Source organism: Rhodamnia argentea, chromosome 4, assembly GCF_020921035.1.
Source record: "Rhodamnia argentea isolate NSW1041297 chromosome 4, ASM2092103v1, whole genome shotgun sequence".
Taxonomy (NCBI): Eukaryota; Viridiplantae; Streptophyta; class Magnoliopsida; order Myrtales; family Myrtaceae; genus Rhodamnia; species Rhodamnia argentea.
In genome coordinates this window covers 19,910,990-19,932,117 of record NC_063153.1, presented here as the reverse complement: position 1 = coordinate 19,932,117, position 21,128 = coordinate 19,910,990, and the positions used below count along the sequence as shown (strand labels likewise).

The 21,128-nt window shown below is 38.9% G+C and overlaps 3 protein-coding genes across 3 annotated transcripts; all 3 read right to left on the bottom strand.

Annotated features, from left to right (window-relative positions):
• Positions 1-1,927: 1,927 nt before the first annotated feature.
• Positions 1,928-3,881, bottom strand: LOC115752595 (protein RGF1 INDUCIBLE TRANSCRIPTION FACTOR 1). The gene is made up of 4 exons (XM_030690849.2): positions 3,704-3,881; positions 3,361-3,606; positions 3,096-3,236; positions 1,928-2,576 (listed from the first exon to the last, which is right to left on the bottom strand). Exons 1-4 carry the CDS (start codon positions 3,704-3,706, stop codon positions 2,184-2,186), a joined length of 783 nt encoding a protein of 260 aa, XP_030546709.1. The 5' UTR covers positions 3,707-3,881; the 3' UTR covers positions 1,928-2,183.
• Positions 3,882-11,049: 7,168 nt separating this feature from the next.
• On the bottom strand, positions 11,050-16,825 carry LOC115752596 (uncharacterized methyltransferase At2g41040, chloroplastic). The gene is made up of 8 exons (XM_030690850.2): positions 16,552-16,825; positions 16,216-16,316; positions 15,981-16,121; positions 15,318-15,399; positions 14,888-15,081; positions 14,651-14,762; positions 12,430-12,534; positions 11,050-11,451 (listed from the first exon to the last, which is right to left on the bottom strand). The coding sequence occupies exons 1-8, from the start codon at positions 16,702-16,704 to the stop codon at positions 11,323-11,325; spliced, it is 1,017 nt and encodes a 338-aa protein (XP_030546710.1). The 5' UTR covers positions 16,705-16,825; the 3' UTR covers positions 11,050-11,322.
• Positions 16,826-17,243: 418 nt separating this feature from the next.
• Positions 17,244-20,135, bottom strand: LOC125312509 (probable flavin-containing monooxygenase 1). Its single transcript, XM_030690885.2, has 5 exons — positions 19,555-20,135; positions 19,182-19,419; positions 18,704-18,879; positions 18,167-18,525; positions 17,244-17,856 (listed from the first exon to the last, which is right to left on the bottom strand). The coding sequence occupies exons 1-5, from the start codon at positions 19,990-19,992 to the stop codon at positions 17,499-17,501; spliced, it is 1,569 nt and encodes a 522-aa protein (XP_030546745.2). The 5' UTR covers positions 19,993-20,135; the 3' UTR covers positions 17,244-17,498.
• Positions 20,136-21,128: the final 993 nt, after the last annotated feature.

Genomic DNA, 21,128 nt, shown 5'->3' with positions numbered 1-21,128 from the left:
AGGAGAACTTTTGCTCAAGAAGTGCTTTTGTAGCAGAAATATTTGGTAACGCAACTTTTAGAGCAGAAATCCGTTTGATTACGCAATTTCATTTTTCTACTTTTGGAGTATTTTTTTGCTCTAAAATTAGTATTGGAGCCATTTGAAGAAGTAAAAAAAATTATTTCTAAAATTAATTTTTGGTCGGAAGTTGATTTCTAGAGCAAAAGTGTAGGAAAATTGTCAAAAAAGTCCTAAACTTTTCACACTTTTCCCAATTCGGTCCTAAATCGTTTCACTTTGTCTTGATTCAATTCTATTCGCCGAAAATTGCTGGAATGGAGCAAGTCGTCCTACATGGTATCGCCAACGCTAATGTTGATAAGTTTTAAATATTTTTATTCGATAAAATTTAATTTTTTTGTTTTCATTTTTTCCTTTTCTAGCTTCAAGGCCAACGACCCCAACCGGATTAGGGCCGAAAAGGGTCACGGATTAGGGCCGAAAAGGGTCACCGACCCCCGGGTAAGGAGTGAGTCGGGTCACCGGGCCTTGGGTAAGAACCGGCGAGGACCGGCGAACCCCACGGGACCCCGGGCAAGGGCTGCGAGGGCTAGGGGTCGCGATGCTCACCCTCGCGGGCCATGGCAAGGGAGTCGCAGCCCTCGCCCTCCTTCTCCGTGGCTAGATTTGACCATAGCAACCCCTGCCGGACCGGATCTAGCCACGGCGAGGGTGGACGAGGGCCATGACGCCCTCGCCTTAGCCTGCGAGGGCGAGGGCCGCAACCCTTCTCCATTGGCCGTGAGGGATTTGCAGCCCTCACCCAAGGGCCAACGACGCCCGCCTTTCCCAGGGACCGACGACCCCTCCTGGCCTTAATCCGACGGGGGTCACGGACCTTCAAGCCAAAAAAAAAAATAATAATAATAATAATAATCGATTTTTTTAAGTAAAAAATTTAAAAAGTTATTAAAATTGTCATTGGCGGTGCCATGTAGGACAACCGGTATCCACGTCGGCGATTTTCGACGAATATGACTGAATCGGCATAAAGTGAAAAGGTTTAGGACAAAATCAGCAAACTTAGAAGGTTTGTAACTGAATTGGTAAAAAAGTGGAATGTTTACAACTTTTGTGATAATTCCCCGCAAAAGTATTGCCGTGCGCGCCCTTAAATGCCTCTAGCATTGTTCAATATCTTGAATGAAGTGGGTTGGACTGGACGATAGTGTAAATCTCGATAGCTACCACCATATCCCCGAGCCATTGATTGTTTTCATGTGCTCTCCATTTGTGTCTCGAGTGAAGCTTATTAGCATGCACATTGGCGTATCGCTTTCATTATATTTCTTCTGTCGAACTATTCTAGATTCCCCCTTTTTGTTTTCTAAAATCACATGCTATGACTAGCCTTTACACCTCTTTTCAAACAGCGAACTATTTTTGTACATGCAAACTCACAGTTCATAGCAGAACACCTCCACTTTTCTTATTGAGTATGCGAGGCGGAACTTTGACCGGTCAAACCCTCTTTTGAACTTTTCTCCCTCTCTCTCTCTCTTGGACCGTTAAAGCATGTCAATCGGTAATGGGGCATGTTTAGATGAGTTTATGTCAGGTTAAAATCATTGAATAGTTCGACCAAAAAAAAATATTTGAATAGAAAAGTATAATCGGTACATGCGATATGTTGTAAATCGAAAAAGGGTTTTGGTTATTCACCAAATTAAAGTCATGTAACCTTCAATTTAAGTAATCCGACCAAAAAAGAAAAAAAACTTCGATTTAAGTAGTTAGCTCTTAAGAATCTGTCATGGACAAAAGCTGATAATCCTCCATAACACGGAGACCTATAAGGAAGATCGCGAGAGAGGTCATTCATCGATGGAAACTCTTTTGGGTCCATACTGAGCGAACTTAATCAGCTCATGACTCGCTTTTATAATAATAGCATTAAGCAATTACAACGTAAAACCCTAGAAAATCGTCCTGCCGATAACTTGGAACTGGGAATCACGTGATGCCATTAAGACAAACTCCCCGACCAACCCATTATTTTAATCCAAACGAGACCCGAAGAGAGAGAGAGAGAGAGAGAGAGAGAGAGAGAGAGAGAGTCGGTCAAAAGTAAGGAAATCAAATTTTTGGTGGAATTTGTTAAAAAGGGACTAGGAAGTTAATATTATTCTTTTCCCTCTCTTCTAACATAGAGGAGATCTATGGGGGATGCCTTTTCTTCTAGTACTACTGATGGTTGAGGCCATAATTATGTCCTCATGCGACACTTTGTTTGCTGATCTTCCACACACGTTGTAGTGTCCACTCGATCTCTTCTTGCGCACGATCTCTCCACTGCATGCGATGTTGTTGCTCATCATCATCATGTTGTTGTTGATCTCCGACCCGGACGAGCCCGAGGAGTCGCTCATTGGCTCGTCGCTGCAGTCGACGATGGTCGAGTGCTGCGTCTCGTTGGTCATCATGTCGTCTTCGGCCATGTCTTGTGGGAACAGGAAGTCGGGGCTCAGTTGTAGGGTCTTGCATGTCCTTAGATAGGGAGTGAGGCCCTTCTTGTGTTTCAGAAGATAATCCACCTTCGAGTAGATAAACATACCACTTTATGAAGCGTGCGATGGTGATTATTCTCGTTGAATAAGCAAGCCCTTATTGATGTTTGATACTCTAAGTTGACATGGTTTCACACTTTCAATTACAGTGACAGATATACTACTGCATTTTTATCTCCGAAATCTTCAAAAAGGCGTGATGTTGTCTTAAGTTATAGATTTTGTGAAAGAGGGATGTTAAGAGAATTTTAGGATGAAAAACAGTTATGTGTGTATGTGCATATACAGTTTAAGAAATAAGATGAGATCATATCATATCTAGCAAATTGATAGAAAGATAACATCAATCAAAAGCCACCTTTTCATGTTTTTAGGGTTTGAATGAGCAAGAATTCTTATACTTGAGGGTATTACAGTGCAATTAGCCCCTTTTTTTTTCCCCTCTCTGGGGGAACTTTGAATGATCATTTCCTGGTCTTCTCATAATTACGCATCAAAAGAAAATCAAACAACATGATTAAATTCTTGATAAATAAATAAAGTTACCTTGCACCCTAGAGAGCAATGAATGAAGGGTTCTTGGAGGCTTCTGTCACAGGAAGTGCAATAATTCCCGGCCCCTTTGAATTGCCTATTCTGTGGTCTTTTCTTGATGAACACCACCTTAGCACTGTTAATTGTGTATGCCTAGATTTCAAGAAATCAAGATAATCGATAAGATTAGCTACAAATTATCTCACACATGGCTAACAAAGTTATTAGGAAAGTTCTTTATTTCTGTTCCGTATATATATCGCCGATCGATCATTACTTGGACGTTGGAGCAGTCGATGAGCTTCTGGAGATCCTCCAGCCGGACGACGTCGTGGTACACATAGCGTCGAACCTGGAGGAGTCTATGGAAGCGATGGATCGGAATACAGTGAGGGCATATGCTAACGCAGCAATCCAAGCAGCATACATTCTTTTCATTCTTCTTTGCATTCTCATGGTAAGAGCACCCTACAAAGAATTTCTCTGTGTATAGAGCATCCAACCATGCAGGCTTTTGAACACCCTAAAAGCACCATCCAAAACCCAAAATTCTCATCGGATCATAAGAAAACTCAAAGCAGAAGAGAGAGAGAGAGAGAGAGAGAGAGAGAGTTACTCACCATGGGATACTGATTAACACAAACTACACAGTAGCCAACAAAGATGAGGATGTGAGCAAGTGGGATTGAGACACCAGCAATCAAAAGATAGGGAAGGAAGGGGAGGAGAGAGAGAGAATGGTGTGTGGAAAGAAGACTATTTATGAAGAATCACAAGAGAGGGAAGGGTATATATTTATTGTCCCTTTGATTTTTGAGAGAACCAACATTTTTGTCAATTGGGAAGAGGGTTTCTATTTTTTCTCAAAAAATAGTTTCTATTTATCTTTTTTTTTTGGGGGGTTTTTATAGAGAGAGAGAGCATTAAAGTAAGCGAGTAAGATATGAGAGAGAACGTGGGCGCTGTTTCCGTGTCTCCCATTCACTTCAAAGTCTCATATAAACTAATGTTTATCATCACCTTGGCTTGAGAGCTATTACTTGCTAAATTTTTTAAAATATAATTTGAAGAAAAACCTAACTTGACCAACCCGGAAAAAAAAGAAAATATTACACTTACCTTGGAGGAGGTGCCTTTAGCTCATATATATTGCCTTTTGTTTCTTTTTGATTCTCTGATCTCGGGTTTAGCCAAGCAACTTGTTGTTTGTTTGTGGACTTTGAAATTAGAGATACATACACGTACGGTATTAATTTTTTTTTTATTTTTTGGGTGTGTGTGTTCAAATTACAGTTTGTGTAGTGGAAGCCATCCAGTCCACATGCAATGTAATAATTTATGGAAGGTAAAGTTCGGCTTGGGACAGCCCCTTTTGATGATACACTGTTCTTCATATGAAAATGATCGGCAAATTGAAACAAACTCTTCTGTTTCTGGTATGACAGCTTGATTTGATGTGATTAATTGTGTTTCATGGTGAAAATGGAATTTGGCTGCTACTTTACTTGCTATCCAGCGAGATGGGCTGGTCCACCAAGATTTTCTACGAATATGCTGGCGTAATTTTTTTACATCGACACAACAGATACGATTAATCATATCTCATGGAGAATTATGGAGACATGTACCATATCATTATACTAATTAACTCTGCTCTTTTCACGCCAACAATATTACTATTTCGTTTAGAATTTTGCAAGATCCGCGGCGGAAGTCAAGAAAAGCGACCAGAAAAGCATATATAACCTTTCTCTTGTTTGTCAATACATTATTTTGCTTTACTTCTTCATAAAGGGATAATCTTTTTCAATAGGGTCAAAGGGTAAATCAATTTTGACAAAGATTTCGTTCCTATTGTTCCAAAACTTACGCTACTTACATTCTCTGATATTCTACACGTACGTGTTTACGTAAAGGTCAACTCTACATTCCTTACTTCGAAATGAAGTAATTATCAAGCATAAAGCAAGGCTAGACTCTGAGTAACAGTTAGAACACTTTCGCGAAAAGAATGGTATCGTAAAGGAAAAAGCGTATTTGGAAATATATGGGCTTGTAAATTAGTTTATAATAACTTGTCAAAACAGAAATAGTATATAATAAAAAGGGAACTTTTATGGAAAGAAAATTGTTGATCCAAAAATAGTTGCCGACTGTAACATGCCAATGATTGACGCTATTTAAATGCAAAATTTTGCGAGATTGCTGTCACTTTTTAACATTCAAAAAATGTAAGTGAATATTTCAATAGTTCCAAAAAAAAAAAAATAAATAAATATTTGAATAGTTCAAATGTCTACAGATTGAAATTTAGAGAATTGAAATCCGAGAATATTTTTTGACCATACCATGTTAGTAATTGATATTACTGCCCTGAGAAATCTTTTTACCAAATAATAGATCGGGCGATAATGACTGTGTCAAAAAATTGTTGAGTCCCGATGGAAAGAAATTTCAAGCACTAGCGCATGCCTTTTTACGGGGTAAGTAGTCACGGATAAATGCATCCGGGATCATTAGTTATTTTAACGTGTCGGTCTAAGTTCGCCTCCCTAATATATGGTCAAAGACCATTCACTCCTGAGTAAGGTTGCTTATGATCGATGAGTTACTTGCTCGATGTCAGGTGCAAAAGTTTTTCAAGTAAAAACTAAATTCGAGATCTCAGGCTTCTTAAGGATAAGAATTGCGAATATTTATCGTTCAACTCAACCGTTTGAATATAATTATTGACTTAAATAGGGTAAAGTATATGTGTATAATTTACAAAGGAGGCAGCATCCCACAACTTTCACTGTTCACACTACCAGTGAATTGAACCTATTCAAGCAGCAGGGGATTCTCTGTGTTTTTAGGGATCCAAGAATTCAAAACTCTACTAAAGATCCCTTTTAACTTGCAGCTCAGCCAGTTAGTGTGATCGCATCAAAAAGAAAAAAAAAAGTTAGTGTGTTCATATGACCGCAAATTCAGTCCATTTGATGATCCAAATTTAGTATTCATGTCCAAAAAACCCTCCAAGATACTCTTATTCAGTACCCTCCAATCATCAAACAAATTTCTTATTTCCCCTCCAAAGAGAGTGCAAATAAAATACATGCAACAATAATCATTATTATTGTCATTATGGGAAAATTTATCTAAGCATAAGGTAGATGCAATAATAATCTCAAGAAAAAATGCTTTAGTGCTTGCTCCATATAGTCAACCGCAGCTCCTTCACTGCTTTAGCAGCCGACTTATCTAGAAAGTATTTTATGATCAATTGGTATCTTTGCAGGTCTTCTTTCCTAATTTAGAGTTAGATTTATACTCGTGTGCTCTTTTATTCCGATCTAAAAATAGATATGTGATTTATAAGGTGTTTTATGTGCTTTTTCAACTTGTTGGTGCTGTTGTTGTCTTCATACGTTGATGATGTTAAGGGTGGCGAACCTAGGCGCACATCGCCTTTTGGGAAAGTCGTAGCTATTTAAGAGGGAAATCTTAACGTATGCTAATCATTGATATTGATGTAAGATTTGGTGATCGGCCGTCTATTACGTTTCGATATTATGACAGATCCATCTTTGTGAAATGAACGAGTCTCTGTAGACTGTACCAAGTTGATTTGTCTTTTAAATTTTACTTGCTTTGTTTGATTACATCTTTATCTTGAAGTTATGTACCTCTCTTTCAAGTGAAATGGCAAATTTCTTTCAAACACACACACACACATATATATTATATTATATTATATTATATTATATGAAGCTTGTGAACATTAATCACCGATATTTAGGTGTGAAAAACAGAATTTTGTAAACTCTGGTGATTTTGACCCCAAAAAAAAAAAAAAAAAACTCTGTTGATGGGTCTTTCTTCTCTCTCTAACCTTTTTTCCCTAATTGTGGTGGTGGGTTTTCCATCAAAGACATGCCAAAGCAAAAGGAGAGACATGTACGAGGAAATTCACCCGGTTTTCGGGGAATTAAACATGGCAACATTGGACCGACCAACCACTCCACTCACTCGAATAAAGAGAGAGAAGATCTTTTTGTGTTTGCGAGTTCAAATAATTATGTGCTGTGTCGTCTTGTATGGATTTGTAGCGAACATGCAATCAAGAACACAACTCACTAAGCACAAGAAAGGCCAAATTAATGACCTAATTAATTAGATTTCCGGTTGCTAATTTTGAGGGTGCGTTGTTCGTTGCGCCTCTATGCTCCAACCAAGGGCTAATCTTGGGGTTTGATAAGTACTTATTATTAAATACTCTATTATTGGGAGACCAATTCCTAATTCGTCTTCCTTTTGTCTAACATTTGGTTCTTACTTGAACTGGGGTTTGCCATTGGAAAGTTAAGCATGCATTTTCACAATCTTTTTTCAATGGAAAAGCTTCATATGCCGATTGCAATCACGTCCCAAACTTTTGGATTAATGTAATCAAGTCCTACACTTTTGTTGAAAAATGCCACTAACACCCGATAATTTAAATTAGTGCAATCAAGTCTTCAAAATTTACCCAAAAGTATAATTGATTCGTAACTTTATATTGAAACTGAAATATTTTAGGATATCGCATGGGTGAATTTTGGTCCTATTCATTAAAAAAAAGGGACTTGATCTGTACTTTTTAAGAAAGGTTCACGATCGGATCGTACCGGTCAAAGGGTTTTGAACTCAATTTCTTCCTTATAAAATATATAATCTTCCAAGACATAAATGGCCAATAATTATAATAACTTCGTTTCCATATAATTAATTCTCGACGTCAAGTATTTAATTCGAATGTTACGGTCCATTTCTTCTACCTTAAGAACTAGAGGAAAAGGCATGAATAAGTGAATGATTGTTAACGTGTACCTTTAGATAATCTATCAAGTTACATCCAATGTACACCTCTCTACCATATGTTGTCACTTTCCCTTTTGATACTAAATTTTCTTTAAAAAAAAAATCTGAACTTTGCATATTATAATATTTTTGTGGCGTTGTGAAATTACTGCATCTCGTGATATTTCTTCTCTCTAAAATTATGAACGCGCTCCATATAATTGCAATAACCATGTTTAAAAGAGCACTTGTTAACGATAGTCATTAGCAATATCAAGCCATCTAATAGTGCATTAATAGAACATATTATTCTAATCTTCTCTAGAGATTTTCGTGTCCTTTTTTAGCCTAGAAGTCCTGACGAAGCTGGCTTACAGGCTCAGGTCTAGTTGTCCTCTGAACCTTCTTATAATTGGGCATTTATTGAAATTTAATATTTACATGTAAGTGTTGTTGAAGGAAGAGATCCACTTGTTTACTCTTAATAGGAAAGAAAGTCTTCAATTCACCAATATATTTTTCATACATTAGTTTAACACCGCCGTTGGCAAATTATGTTAATGTATTACTATGATGACACAATACATCTAAACATGAATTGAAGTGAGATGTTAATCTCGATTATTATTTCTCGTTGAATTTAAAGTATGGTTCATATTGTTCACTATGGTTTCTTGGAAATAGTTTATTGCTAGGTTAATCTTTAGGTCTCTTATCGTTTTGGATATGCTTGTGTACTTGAGATTATATAGGACATTGTGGTAGATAAAATCGATACATCACTAATAGATATGCGGCTCTACTGGTAAAGAGATTGTGGGGATGGGGACACTAGGATCATAGCTGCGGGGGTCGACTCCCGCGCTCGTAAAGATGCGAGAGCAAAAGTTAGAGAGAGAAGAGTTAGATATAGGACAGAAAACAAAAAAAAAATCGGCATACTCTTTATTTACTGGCGTTACGGTTAAAAATAATTGAAGTTAAAGAGTGTTTTGCTTCAATCTCTCAATTTTATTTTTATGAGGATTTATTTGTGAATCATTTACTTAATGTAGTTGTTAATTTTTTCACAAGCATGTAGATTTGTCCTTTTTTGAGCTCTTATACTTTGTTTTTGTTGATTATCCGCATTTTTTTCTCACTAGTATATATAGAATGAAGAAAACTGAAACCCTTCTGTTTTAGTTTCACATTACGATCCACACTCTTATGCCTACAATAGATGAAATAGAAATTTATGTATCCCTTGCCATTGATACAAGGAGAAATAAGCCAATTAAGGCTTAGAATTTAAAAAATTTAAACCCTATTAGTTTCCATGTATGATACACATCACTTTATTCTAAAGTAAATAATTTATTTTCCGTGACACTGATGCAATGGATGCATAAAAAATGGTATATATATATATATATATATATATATATATATAATTGAGAAGGCGAGTACGATAAAGATAAAGGGAGAAGAGCAAATATTGTCCACACATTACAGGACATCATCGAAATGATTTTGTAACGAGCATGTACAATAAGCTTTCGGTTAATGGGTGCGTCTTGATTTATCAGAACCGACCATTGGAATTAGAAACTACTCACGTGCAACCTCCACTTATCTAACTTGAAAATCAAGTCACTCTGTAGAAAAAGAACAACATTCAAAACAAAAACTTCGAACAAAGGGGCGAAAGAAAGGAAAAAACAAGGGCAAAACAAATGAAAAGTATTTAGCAAAAGTTTTCAAAGAATGGGCAGCCCCCACGTGCCATGAAAAGGTGCATGGTGATATAGTGAAGAAGTACCTCACGTGCAAAGGATCCAATGATAAAGACGACACTAAGAGAAAAATTTCTTATTGCATTAGATATATAAATTGAGTACTTTAAAATAAAATAAAAAAATTCTTGTTCATAGCACTTTATCAATAGACAAAAAGCGTGTCAATAATATCCAGTCATGCTGGTAAAAGAATTTGGAGGGGGGATTATGACGCTAGTTTCATAGATGTGAGATTCGACTCCCGCGTTACGTAAAGAGACACAGTAAAAGTTAGAAATAAGACAGAAAAAAAAAAAAATATATACAGAAAAGTGCTCAACAAAAAGGGAAATTTTTTTTCGATATGTTGAAAATTGACTAACCCCCCTTATTTTGGCTCGATCACGCTATTAATGTAATGGTTACACAAAATACTTTTCAATGATTTATTTGTGCAGACTCGTAAGAAAAAAATCTGGAGCTTTGTACTGAAAAAAATTGTTCTTTTCTATGTTTCTTTTTCTAATTTTGTTTGAGTGGGTGATTGTGGTTATTTCTTTTATTTTTGATTTTTTTTTTTTGAATTTTTCGAAGGTGGTCAATGGTCAAAGGAGAAGAAGCAAGGAGAACAAACAAGAGTTTTGGGTCGGCGGGCGTGCCGCACGAGGGGATCTCTTTGCCCCCTGTCCAAATGCCTTTCTATTTATAACTCCAACCCTCCTCCACATGCACCCTTCTCTTTTTTTATATTCATTCACTCCCAAGTTTAATATATTCCTAACATATATTGCTCAATATCATATGAAGGAGCTCACATTGTAGAGCCCTTTCTCTAAAAGAAAGATCCAAAGTGATGATGCTAGTGTTGCTCTCATGCACAAATTATCAACATGATGGACAGAATCAATTACAGTATATATATATCTGCAGAGCCTACACACCAAAAGAATATCACAATAGTTAATGTGTATAAGTCTCTATATATCCATCTGAATATAGACAAGTTTGAAAGGATCGGGAGGCGTTGATGTCTTTACTAAACATATATTTTTTGTTATATGTCATATAATGTGAAAGGACACTAAAGTTAAAAGTCACATTATATTACTTTTCATTCCTTTCTCTTCCTTTTGTGTAATGAGGTACATGATAAGAGTCAATTCGACTTAAATTCTTTGGTGTACATGTTAACCTTATTATGTGCAGCTCCAAGAACTTGGCCTTTTCTCAGAGAAGAATAACAGAGAAAACTCTTGGGGAGTTGTTTGTTTTGGTCACCCAAACACTGCAAACAAATTGGATCAGTTTGCCCACAGACTAACACCATGTTTTTTCAGCAACTTGACCATCTGGGACCAGCAAACATTGGATTCAAAGCATGATTTACAAAAAAAAAAAATCGATAGTGGCGTCAGCCATTGCACTGTCATTTCGGCCCCTCTCGAAGCTCTTGGAGGAGGCCCAAAAATATTATCATTCTGACACCAAAATGCATATCTTTCTTATTGGTAAGTATACAATACTTTACACCTCCCCAGAACTCAGGCTCACGATGTCATATGTCCTCAGAAACCATGTACTGACCCACTTCATTGGTAAGGAAGAAACTCTGAAACTAATCATGGGGCAAATAATATCTTAATTTTGGACACTACTTGGTGTCAAGGCTTCTGAGCAGAGAACATGATGAAGGATCGCTGAATTTTGCTTGTGTAATTGGTTAGACCACATGATGTGCACAAATCTTCGATCTCTTCGGCAGTCAGATAGCTGTAATTCTGCACAGTTCTCTGCCACACAACCAAACATTGTCATAAACAAGCTTGACGCACATTATGAGAATAACAGTGTCTTTTAGACTACCTTACGGAAATCAGTGCGTACAGAAAAAAAGTTCTGTGGAAATCACCTAAAGACGGAGATGCCAAGAACATGAAAGATGAAACCTTACGGTCTATGGTGTTGTCTGAGTGCATTTCATTTTCGCTTCACAAAATAATCTACGAGGCATTTCAGCATGGGATGAGATCGTCCACCAAACATCAGAAAGTTAGAGTACAAGGTATGTGGCAAACAGAAGCTGCCCTAGGATCACAAAATATAGTAGTTGCACTATGCAGTTATACAGTTTAAGGCATACGTGTAAGGATCAGACGAAACATTTGCTTAAGAAATTTCAACTTCAGAAAGGAGAGGGTCAGATACAGCCTAGGTAGAGTGGTTTAACAAAGACAAGGAAAAGGAGATCCAGACTAATACGCTCATTAGACTATCAACTACTGGAATATGTTTTGAATATTTGAAATAGATCTCACATGTGTTGTCGCAGTAATGTGAATTACTTACTCATGCTCCATGGTTTCAGTTGCTATAACTCAAGTTGACATGCTATATTTTCCAAGGCAAATATGATGCGGTTCTTGAAAATAGTCGCACAATAAATCACCGGTGGATGTATATACTACTCCAGGGCAACTGGGATCGCCACCAGTCCACAAAACGGATTTCTCGTCAATACACATGCATTAGATGTTCGGAATCTAAACCTCTATCACAGACCTTAATGAAACGGCAATCCACTTGTAAGTGATTTCTTCCTCTTCTTCTTCTTCTTTTTTTTTTTTCCATATTTTCATCTCTTTATGTTCCAAGTGGAGTAGCATTGTATGCAGGTTAAAGTGTAGAAAAGTGGTCCCTCGCTTATTTCACATGGTTCTAGACGTTAATTACAAGAATAGAAATAGGTCTAATGTGCCAAGTAGATGTACCTGTCTGAAAAGCCGTATCATCCAGGGAGTGGATGGAGTGTACTGGAGGAAAGTGGTTCCCACAAAAACTCCGCCGCTTCTTAATACTCGAGTAATTTCTGCAATCTGCCGACACACGGCAGAGGGGTCAAGAATTTTGTATCAGCCATTTGACAGGGATGAAGAAATTGTGTGTGTATCAGGAACTCATTCCACAGCTAAAGCTTGTTAAATTTTAATCTGCGATCACCAAAATTTCTTTTCCATATCTTTTTTCACATCAATGTACTGTAATTAGACAAACTGAATCATTATTGAGTTAAGCCACATTTGGCCATGATGGAATTTGATTTGAGCACTTTAGGGAGGAGTTGTAGAACAATGCAAACAAGATTCATGAACTATCATTATTTTCCCATTCAGATATCAAATGACTAGCTTCTAAAATTACCAGAAAGAAGTTCTTTGAAACAGTACACCCAGCTTCTAGAATTATTGTAGTAACCATGTAAAGCTTTAAAGATTTCAAACTCCCCAAGCACACCCGAACGCCTCTTCGACAGCAGTATCCCGATACTGTGTCAATATGGCCCGGAGAGGTATATATGTGAAATACTCCATGAGTTTACTAAAGGCCTCTCATGGATCAATCTGCTAACTTCTCCCAAACCATCAGCTTCACTAATACACTTGTAACCGTTTGCATAACTGCATGATGGTACTAAGCACCTCATATAATTTGGCTGTTCAAGCTTCATTCCTAATTAATTTCTGGGGCATAGCTGTTGGCACTGTTCAAGTTGTCCCAACCTCCACTGCTTCTTTAGCATTACCTCATAAATAACCTCTCTGCTCAGGGGGAATTGTTGCTTGACTTCTTTACAGCAGAGAGAATACCGGCTCTTGTTGCCTGACCCTACATCACTCATACTATAAGAAAACATAGCACTAGCATTTCATTACTTGTCTGAATTCTCAACCTTCTTCCATAAGCAGGTTTTCAAACTCACTTAAGCTCCCTGTGACATTACCATCATGTTCAAGGGGAGCTGCATTCAAGTCCTACATGTTGTGCCCCCATTCCCCTTCCCCCCCCGCCCCGGGCGATCCGGAAGAGTTCAAGCCTTTTAGTCTTAGTTGAGTCACTGACACCTGAGATTCCGTAATGAGTAGATACTTCCGCAGGAGCATAATCGATTAATGATGAACCCCATTATACAGATGATAGGACAGGGCTTAAGGCAGTAATCTAGCTTGGTTCGGAGAGCACTTGTTGGGTTAAAGATTTTTTTGTTGTCGAAAGCCCCAAAACTAGCTATCAACTAGCAGACAACTAAGAAGAGACTTTCTTTGTTTGCTTGTATTACTTGGGTTAGCTCTGCCTTTAAGTGATAGGAGGCTGAGGGTATTCTCCGCGGAGCAGTAGGCTGCATTAAACGAAGCTTAGTGACGCAGAGCGTCGATACACTGCCACGGAGGCAGCAATGCTCAAGGGACAATTAGCTCAATTGCAGAAAGATCAAAGTTCAGGTTGGTTGGTGAGCCTAGTGATACCCCTTGCTCTCTCCCAAGCCATGCTTCTGACATACTTCTGCCATCTGGAGGCAGACATATCACAGTGTCTGAAGTTGCCTCTAGCTGTAAGGCCCCTACAATCCTTCAACTTTCGGATATCTGTTGAAGGTAATTCCCCCGTTTATAATGGAAATTGTTGACAAATCAAATACTCATCTTTGTTAAGAGCGAGTAGCTCAATAACGATGTCTAGGGCCATAAGAAGTAGCTTGCCAGTTTCAGCTTTTATGTTGACAATAAGCTAAGCCATCCTTCCATGGAGTGACATTGCCAGCATAACCATTTAAAATAGGATGGATAGGCCATATTCAAAGTGATAGTGGCTGTGCAACAGTCAACTATCTTTTGCAATCAGTAAAATCTCTTGCATGTTTCAATACGAATCCCTGCGATGACCCAGTCAGAATTATCTTCAGCAGATCAAAATTAAAATACTAAGCTAAGCTGCTTGGAATGACATCCATCTGTGATACAACTACAAGCCTAACTTTCATTTGATGGCATGTGTCCTCATTCCTAATTTGAAATTCACTTTACTCATTCTGAATTCTGCAAAGCACTAAAATATAATTCCAGTATCTAGTCAATTTGCAGGACGCCTATGTGACTTATGAGACAGTATGGCTCAATAACATTGATCTAGATTAAATGAGAGAGACGAACATACAGCGTTAGAAGGGGAAGGCCAGCAGTGCAATGCTGCCCCGGCATGTACAGCGTCAACCGAGCCAGATGAGAATGGAAGCCTTGAAACATCAGCTCTAACAAGAGCCAGATTCCTGCAAATGTCCCAGAATGTCAAGCCATCTCCTCCCCAGTTTATTAATTTCACAAGCATACAAGAATAACATTTTAGTTGACAGCTTCCATATGTTCAAGTTCCTAATCGAATGAAAGAACTTACGCTTTTAAAACAGCATTGTCCTGTTTAATGAAATCATAGCATTGGCGTAGCATATTTTCGGAATAATCAAGAGCAATTACTCCAGAATAACTCCCCGATTTTGCGAATTTTCTGGAAAACAAACCACTTCCACAGCTAACATCAACTAGAAGGCCACCCTCTGCAGGTTTGAAGTACTCTTGAGCCATTTTAAACTGCATTCAAATAATAGATTACGCTATTAACAGCTTATCTTGGAAATCTAGCAAGAACAATAATCTCAAACAACTAGAATTGGTTTGCTCATGTATAACAGGTTTAGTGGAGGAAGCTCAAATTCTTTTTTAGCCCACAGTAAGAACACCGTGCACATTTTATAAGGTCTCAAAATGACCTTCTACAGATCCACATGGCTTATATATTAATGGATAAAATTAGCCAGAATCTGTACTTCTTCATCTTGACCAGGAAAGCCACTGCTGTTAAAATTCTGACGCCAGCCTCTCTCGTATAAGAATGAAACAAGGGGACTCCTAGCAAAGCAAGAACCCAAGGTGAGGAATCAGATACTTCACAGAAAATTTATTAAGTGAATCTTAAAGGCAATCCAGAGAAGATGAAGTAGTGCAGAAATCAAGCAAGAACGTACATTATGTACCTTGCAATCTAATAAGATGGTGGGTTAATTGAGAAGAAAAGTATGATCTGAAAAAGAGGAAATTGCAAAAAGACCAAGCATATGGGCACAAGAAAGCTAGCACATCTTTGGGAAAGGGCAATCTCCTATTTCTAATGTAAGTGTCCTTGCCAATAATTCCAGTTGAAACGGCATGACAAGCCACAAACCATAGAGGAATCTAAACGTGCTTCCTAGAAAAGGGAGGACTCGATCATTATGGTTCGACATATGATGTATGGATTGGTTCTCCGTTAACTTTTATCCACCCCAACCAACTGAACATAACTTCAGATATGGAGGTAAAGAGCAAGCAAGCTAATGGTTAAAGGTAAAAGATGGAGATAACCCTATACCAATAGTGCAAAAGGCAATAAACGATGACAATTCCATAATTCAAGTTGAATCGGCCAGGTCGTAGACCACAGTTAGCGATACCTGAACAGTTCTGTCCGCGCTGGCTTGACTTCGACGTAGTCCCTTAAACCAGCAGTAAGAGTGAGATCTAGAAAGTTGTCTTTGCTGGAATATGACTTATTGCATTTTTTACACTTAAAACCAGACCTATACACGGCTTCCCTGCACAATTTTGAAGTTATGAGTCAGAACTAATCCCATCAAAGCATTACATGATACCAGTTGTCTAAAACAGATAACGAGTTCCAGAACTTACAAGTTCAGACCAGATGGGCCTCTTCTTGTTAAGGGTTCATAGCATATTGGGCATGAAAATACCTCAACCTCCAAAGTTTGATCTTTCTGAGTTCCCGTGTCCTGAGATAGGATAATCTGATTCACTCACAAGCATACTAATGGAAGAAAGAAAGAAGCTGGCACAGAAGCATATATCCCAAAAAAATATGGCATTTCAAAAAAGTTCAGTTTGTTGGGCACATAGCTAAATGAAGAGATCTGTCCCTCAAATCACACTGCTTAGCCTGAACTCCATAACCGAGGGGGAAAAAAACAGAGACAGAGCAAAGAAAGACGTAACGTTTGGAAAGTGTACCGGCTCAACAGCAAGAGCAGAACTGGCTCGGACGCTGAACGAGGGGAAGCAAACGGACGAGAATTGGGGGCGAGGTTGGAGCCGGGAATCGCGAGGAAGAAGAGGGTGTCTGGCTAACGATAGCTGGTGCATCGAAGAGGAAGCCATGGCCATCAAGATCGTCGCAGAGCGTGGACTCTCTGTTTTCTGATCCGGGCTTCTTGTTCATTACTTCTTTATCGTAGTTCGGCAGTTGGGGGATGTTTGTTTGTTCTCGAGTGTCTGGTTTGTGTGGAAATACAGGCTCAAACGAATAACCTTGGGCCTCCTTACAAATTCTGCGATAATATCTCAAAACTCGCATCTTTGCTTCTTGTTTTCCCCCAACAAAAGGAAAAAGGACAAAAAGAGTCCTCTGCTCTCCCTCTTCTAGAAGCTTTTGCCTCCAGCAAGTTATACTAACTTCATGTGACTTTGTTCTGGATTTTTGCAATTCGATCAATGGTTATTCTCAGCTGCGATGCTTGTGTTCATCGACTCAATAAAAAAAATAATCTTTAATTCATCTTATATTTTCTTTATGAATTGTGGGCATCTTCCTCTCTGTTACAATCCCCTTTTTCTCTTTGGATTCTCTACAACCACTCGGCAGAGTCAGAGAAAAGCATGAGGGGGAGGCTCGGATTCTAGTTGAATTAAGGAATGCAGCAAGAGCACAAGAAGCCATTGAAAATTGGCTCATCTCCAATCACCGTATAAAAGATACGTTTTTCTCACCCTCAAATCTGTAGAGCATGGTATGAGGGGTGGGTTGTCTCAAGAATTTACATTCAAATCCAATACTTTTGCTAAAAAATCCAAGCATATGATATCATATCATGAACCAATTCCCTATTCTGCAATGAAAAAAATGTTACAAGCGACAAGTTGAATTCGTCAGTGATCATGAGAAGGATCGTGTTTGTTGTTCAGTGCTTCTGATCAGCGAGGCCTGCATAATCAGTTGGTCCATAAGGTTGGAACCACTCGGCCAAAAACCCCTTCTTTCTTCTGGGATTGCAGTTCATGTCCTTGCACAGCTGGTCATTGTACCAAATGTTGGTGGTTCCAATGCATGATCTCCAGAAGTTCCTCGCGCCATATCGCTTCATGTGAGTTTCCCACCTTGCTGCGTCCTTTTCCATTGCCCCGATGCTTGGCAACTTGATGATCCCGTCGAGGAAGTGCACTAGCCACTGGCATCTGATCTCAAAGGCCGGCAGGTTCGCAAGGCCCTCTGCGTATCCTATAACTGCGAGCTGCGGAATCCGAGGATGAATCACCTGCCTGAGTCGGGATATAAGACTGTTACGACAAAACCAGGATTGGGTGCAGCATCATTACAAAATCCTATGGGAAAAGAACGACTACATTTTGAATGCCCTGAAATTAGTACCACCCGTAAATGTTGTAATGATACACGAGACCTTAAGGTTAGCCAGATGCTGCAATGCATTCTCGTAGTTAGATAAGATCTTCTTGTCGGTCCTTGATAGTTAATCCTAACTTGGATAATAAGATATGCATTTTGAATATCAAGGTTCTTGAGTGGAAATTGATGCCACTTGGTGTTGCAACTGCAAGTATGAAATGGTACCTGTAAAGCGGAATGGTTGCAGTTGGTAAAGAGACGAGGTACTCTTGGAAGACTGAAGATCTAAAAATGTTCTTGAGCTTTTGATCGCCTTTATATCCGGTGGCAAGCATCACGAGATCGCTAGAGATCGGTTTGTCTTCTCCATCAACTATCAGACCTTCCTTGCAGAAGCGAAAGCTCTGCGACCTCTTGATTAGGATGCTTCCCTCCTCCACTTTATCATAGAACTTGTCAGGCAACATGCCGATTTGACATGAAGACATGTCCTCGAGAAAGCTGTGTCTCGGTACTAATCCGTACTTCTTCAACGGGAGTTTCCACTGGAGATAGATTTCCCAGAATTTCGAGATGCCCCAACTCTAGGAATTTTAGGGTTACCTCATGAGCAAACTTTTTGATTGACAAGCGGATGCATATGACAAAGAAAATCATGAAATGAAAAAATTGACGCATAAAAGAGTCATCCTTTTATGTTGATGACTGATAGACAAGCAACTTTTGTGGAACTAAACCAAAAAACTGGAAGTATGGGCATACCAATGGTGAAAAAACTGTGGCGAGAAGCCAGTACAGGATGTTTTGTCCTGGCTTATGAAGGAGCAGCTCGGCGAACCGATTGAAGTACAAGTAGCCAAGGAGAGACATTAAGAAGCCGTTGTCGGGCAGCAACCAATGAGGATTTCTCTGGATCATCACACAAGGGTACTTGATTCCTGATTCCGATCAAGAAATGAGGATGAGATAAGGAAAACGCCAATATCAGCTAAGGAGTTGCAGATAGAAATTCATTTATGCGTAGATACTTTAAGCATAATTGAACCCCACTGCATACGCTAGTTTACTCTTCTATAGAATGGATTTCGATGGAGTTCAACAAAATCGCAGAAGATTCAGATGAACTTTCAAGAAGATATTAGGAATTTCAAAGCTTTGATTGAATTTGTTCATGGCTCAGAGTGACAGTTCACCCAACAACAGTCTACCAGCAGATAAGGCTACCTGATGCTGCTCTTACCATTCGCTTCTGCACATTCGACAGCTAAATCCACTGCCGATTTCTGCGAACCTATGATTGTGATTCGCTTTCCTTTGATCAATTCAGCAGCTGCAGATTTCTCCATATCTGAATATTCCATGGAATGCATCACCTTGCCATCGAATACTTCAGAGCAATAATTCGGTGGGAGCTCCGGAATGTTAGGAAGCCCGCTGAACCGTCCGATGCAAAGAATAACAAATTCAGCTTGGTGAACCTGGCAAAAATGCACCATTCACTCAACATCGCATCAAGCAATTGCAGAAATTGAAACTAGACAATAAGCACGTGTGGATGATTCTCACATCTCAGGATCGAATTGGATCGAACTACCAAGAAATAGCTAATTTACCTCTGCGGCATTAGTCTCTGTGTCCAGGACAGTAATGTGCCACTTCCCTCTTGAGCTGAATGCCGTCCCTGTCCCGCCCCACAAATCCCACGTCTTCATCTCTCCGAACGACTCCCCAACATAATCGATACTAATCACTCTGGAATGGAGCTTGATGCAAGGATATAAATTGAAGTGCTGGGCATAGGACTCAACATAGTCCAGGACTTCAGAGTGGCTGGGGAACTTCTCCTGCAGAGAGGCCGGCCAATCGAAGTCTGAGAACCGGAAACCTTCCTTGGCATTCTGGAGCTTGGTCGATTGAATGGTGTGATTCCAGACTCCCCCGACGCGGTCGTCCGCCTCGAACACCACCGGGTCAAAGCCCTTCTCTACCAAATGCTTGCAGGCGAGAAGGCCACTTATTCCTGCTCCTACGACCACTACCCTTCTCTCCATTTCCACTTTCGAACTCCAGAGGGATTCAACTGTGATTTTTCAGGCAAGAGAGAACATATTTTATATATCCATCAGGATTGATCATGGATTCCATGTTGAAGGAAGTGTTAAAAAAGCAATCTTTGACCAGATATTGCCTCCCTTTGGACATTGTGCCTCATCTGATCTAGATGACAATTTGTTTAACATAGGTGGGACAGGTCTTGGTATGGACAGAAGGATTAGTTTAACATTATCTTGACTGAACCAGACATTTATTTTTCCTCATTCATTGTCAAATTGTTTGAACTTGACCAAGACAAATTTTTGAATAGAGGTCCACGAGATCGGGCTTGATAAGCACGTAAGAACAAAGAATTGTGGCGATTTGCCAAATGAAATAATGATAACCAGGACAATAATAATAATAGTTTTGAAAACATATATTAGATCGTTGCTCTTTTCATGATAAGGATCGATAGTCATTGAAATTTAATCGAGATATAGTGTGTGCTATTAGTTGTGATCTCAAAGAAAATAGATTAAAAAAAAAAAACCAATGAGTTTTGAAGTTCCAATACAAGCTATGGTTATGTAAAATACTATTTTTTAATCATTTTATTGCAACATCAAAAAATAACTGAGCTCAATTCAATTCGACTCAATCAAAGCCAACAAACAAATTTGCTTGAGCTCAGAGTTTAATATGCTTGATGCTACCTAGTATTGTGAAATTGTATGTATATGTTTAAGACTACTATATATATTTTTGAGAAAAATAATGATAGATGCTCATGTAACTCGAGCTCGAGCCCGAGCTCCACTGTGAAATCAGCCGACTTAATCACAATTAGCTTTATTGATCGGCCAAAACAAGAGCTAGTATCAAGCAGCTTGAGTTAGAGATCTACTTCTACTCACAAGCTTAAGTCGAATTCCAATTTCAATTAGTTGAGGAAAAAGAAGCTATTCTCATAGCCATGTGCTCCTCGCTCAGCCTTTATCCTACTATCCATCCTTGCCCTACACATGGTTTGGTCATTGCCGTTGAAATGATGATCACCCTCTTATGCCGATAGGACAAATGAAACCAAGCAAGATGTCAATAAAGCAATCTTTTCCTAAATTTAGCTTGATTAGATCCGATTGATTTGGAA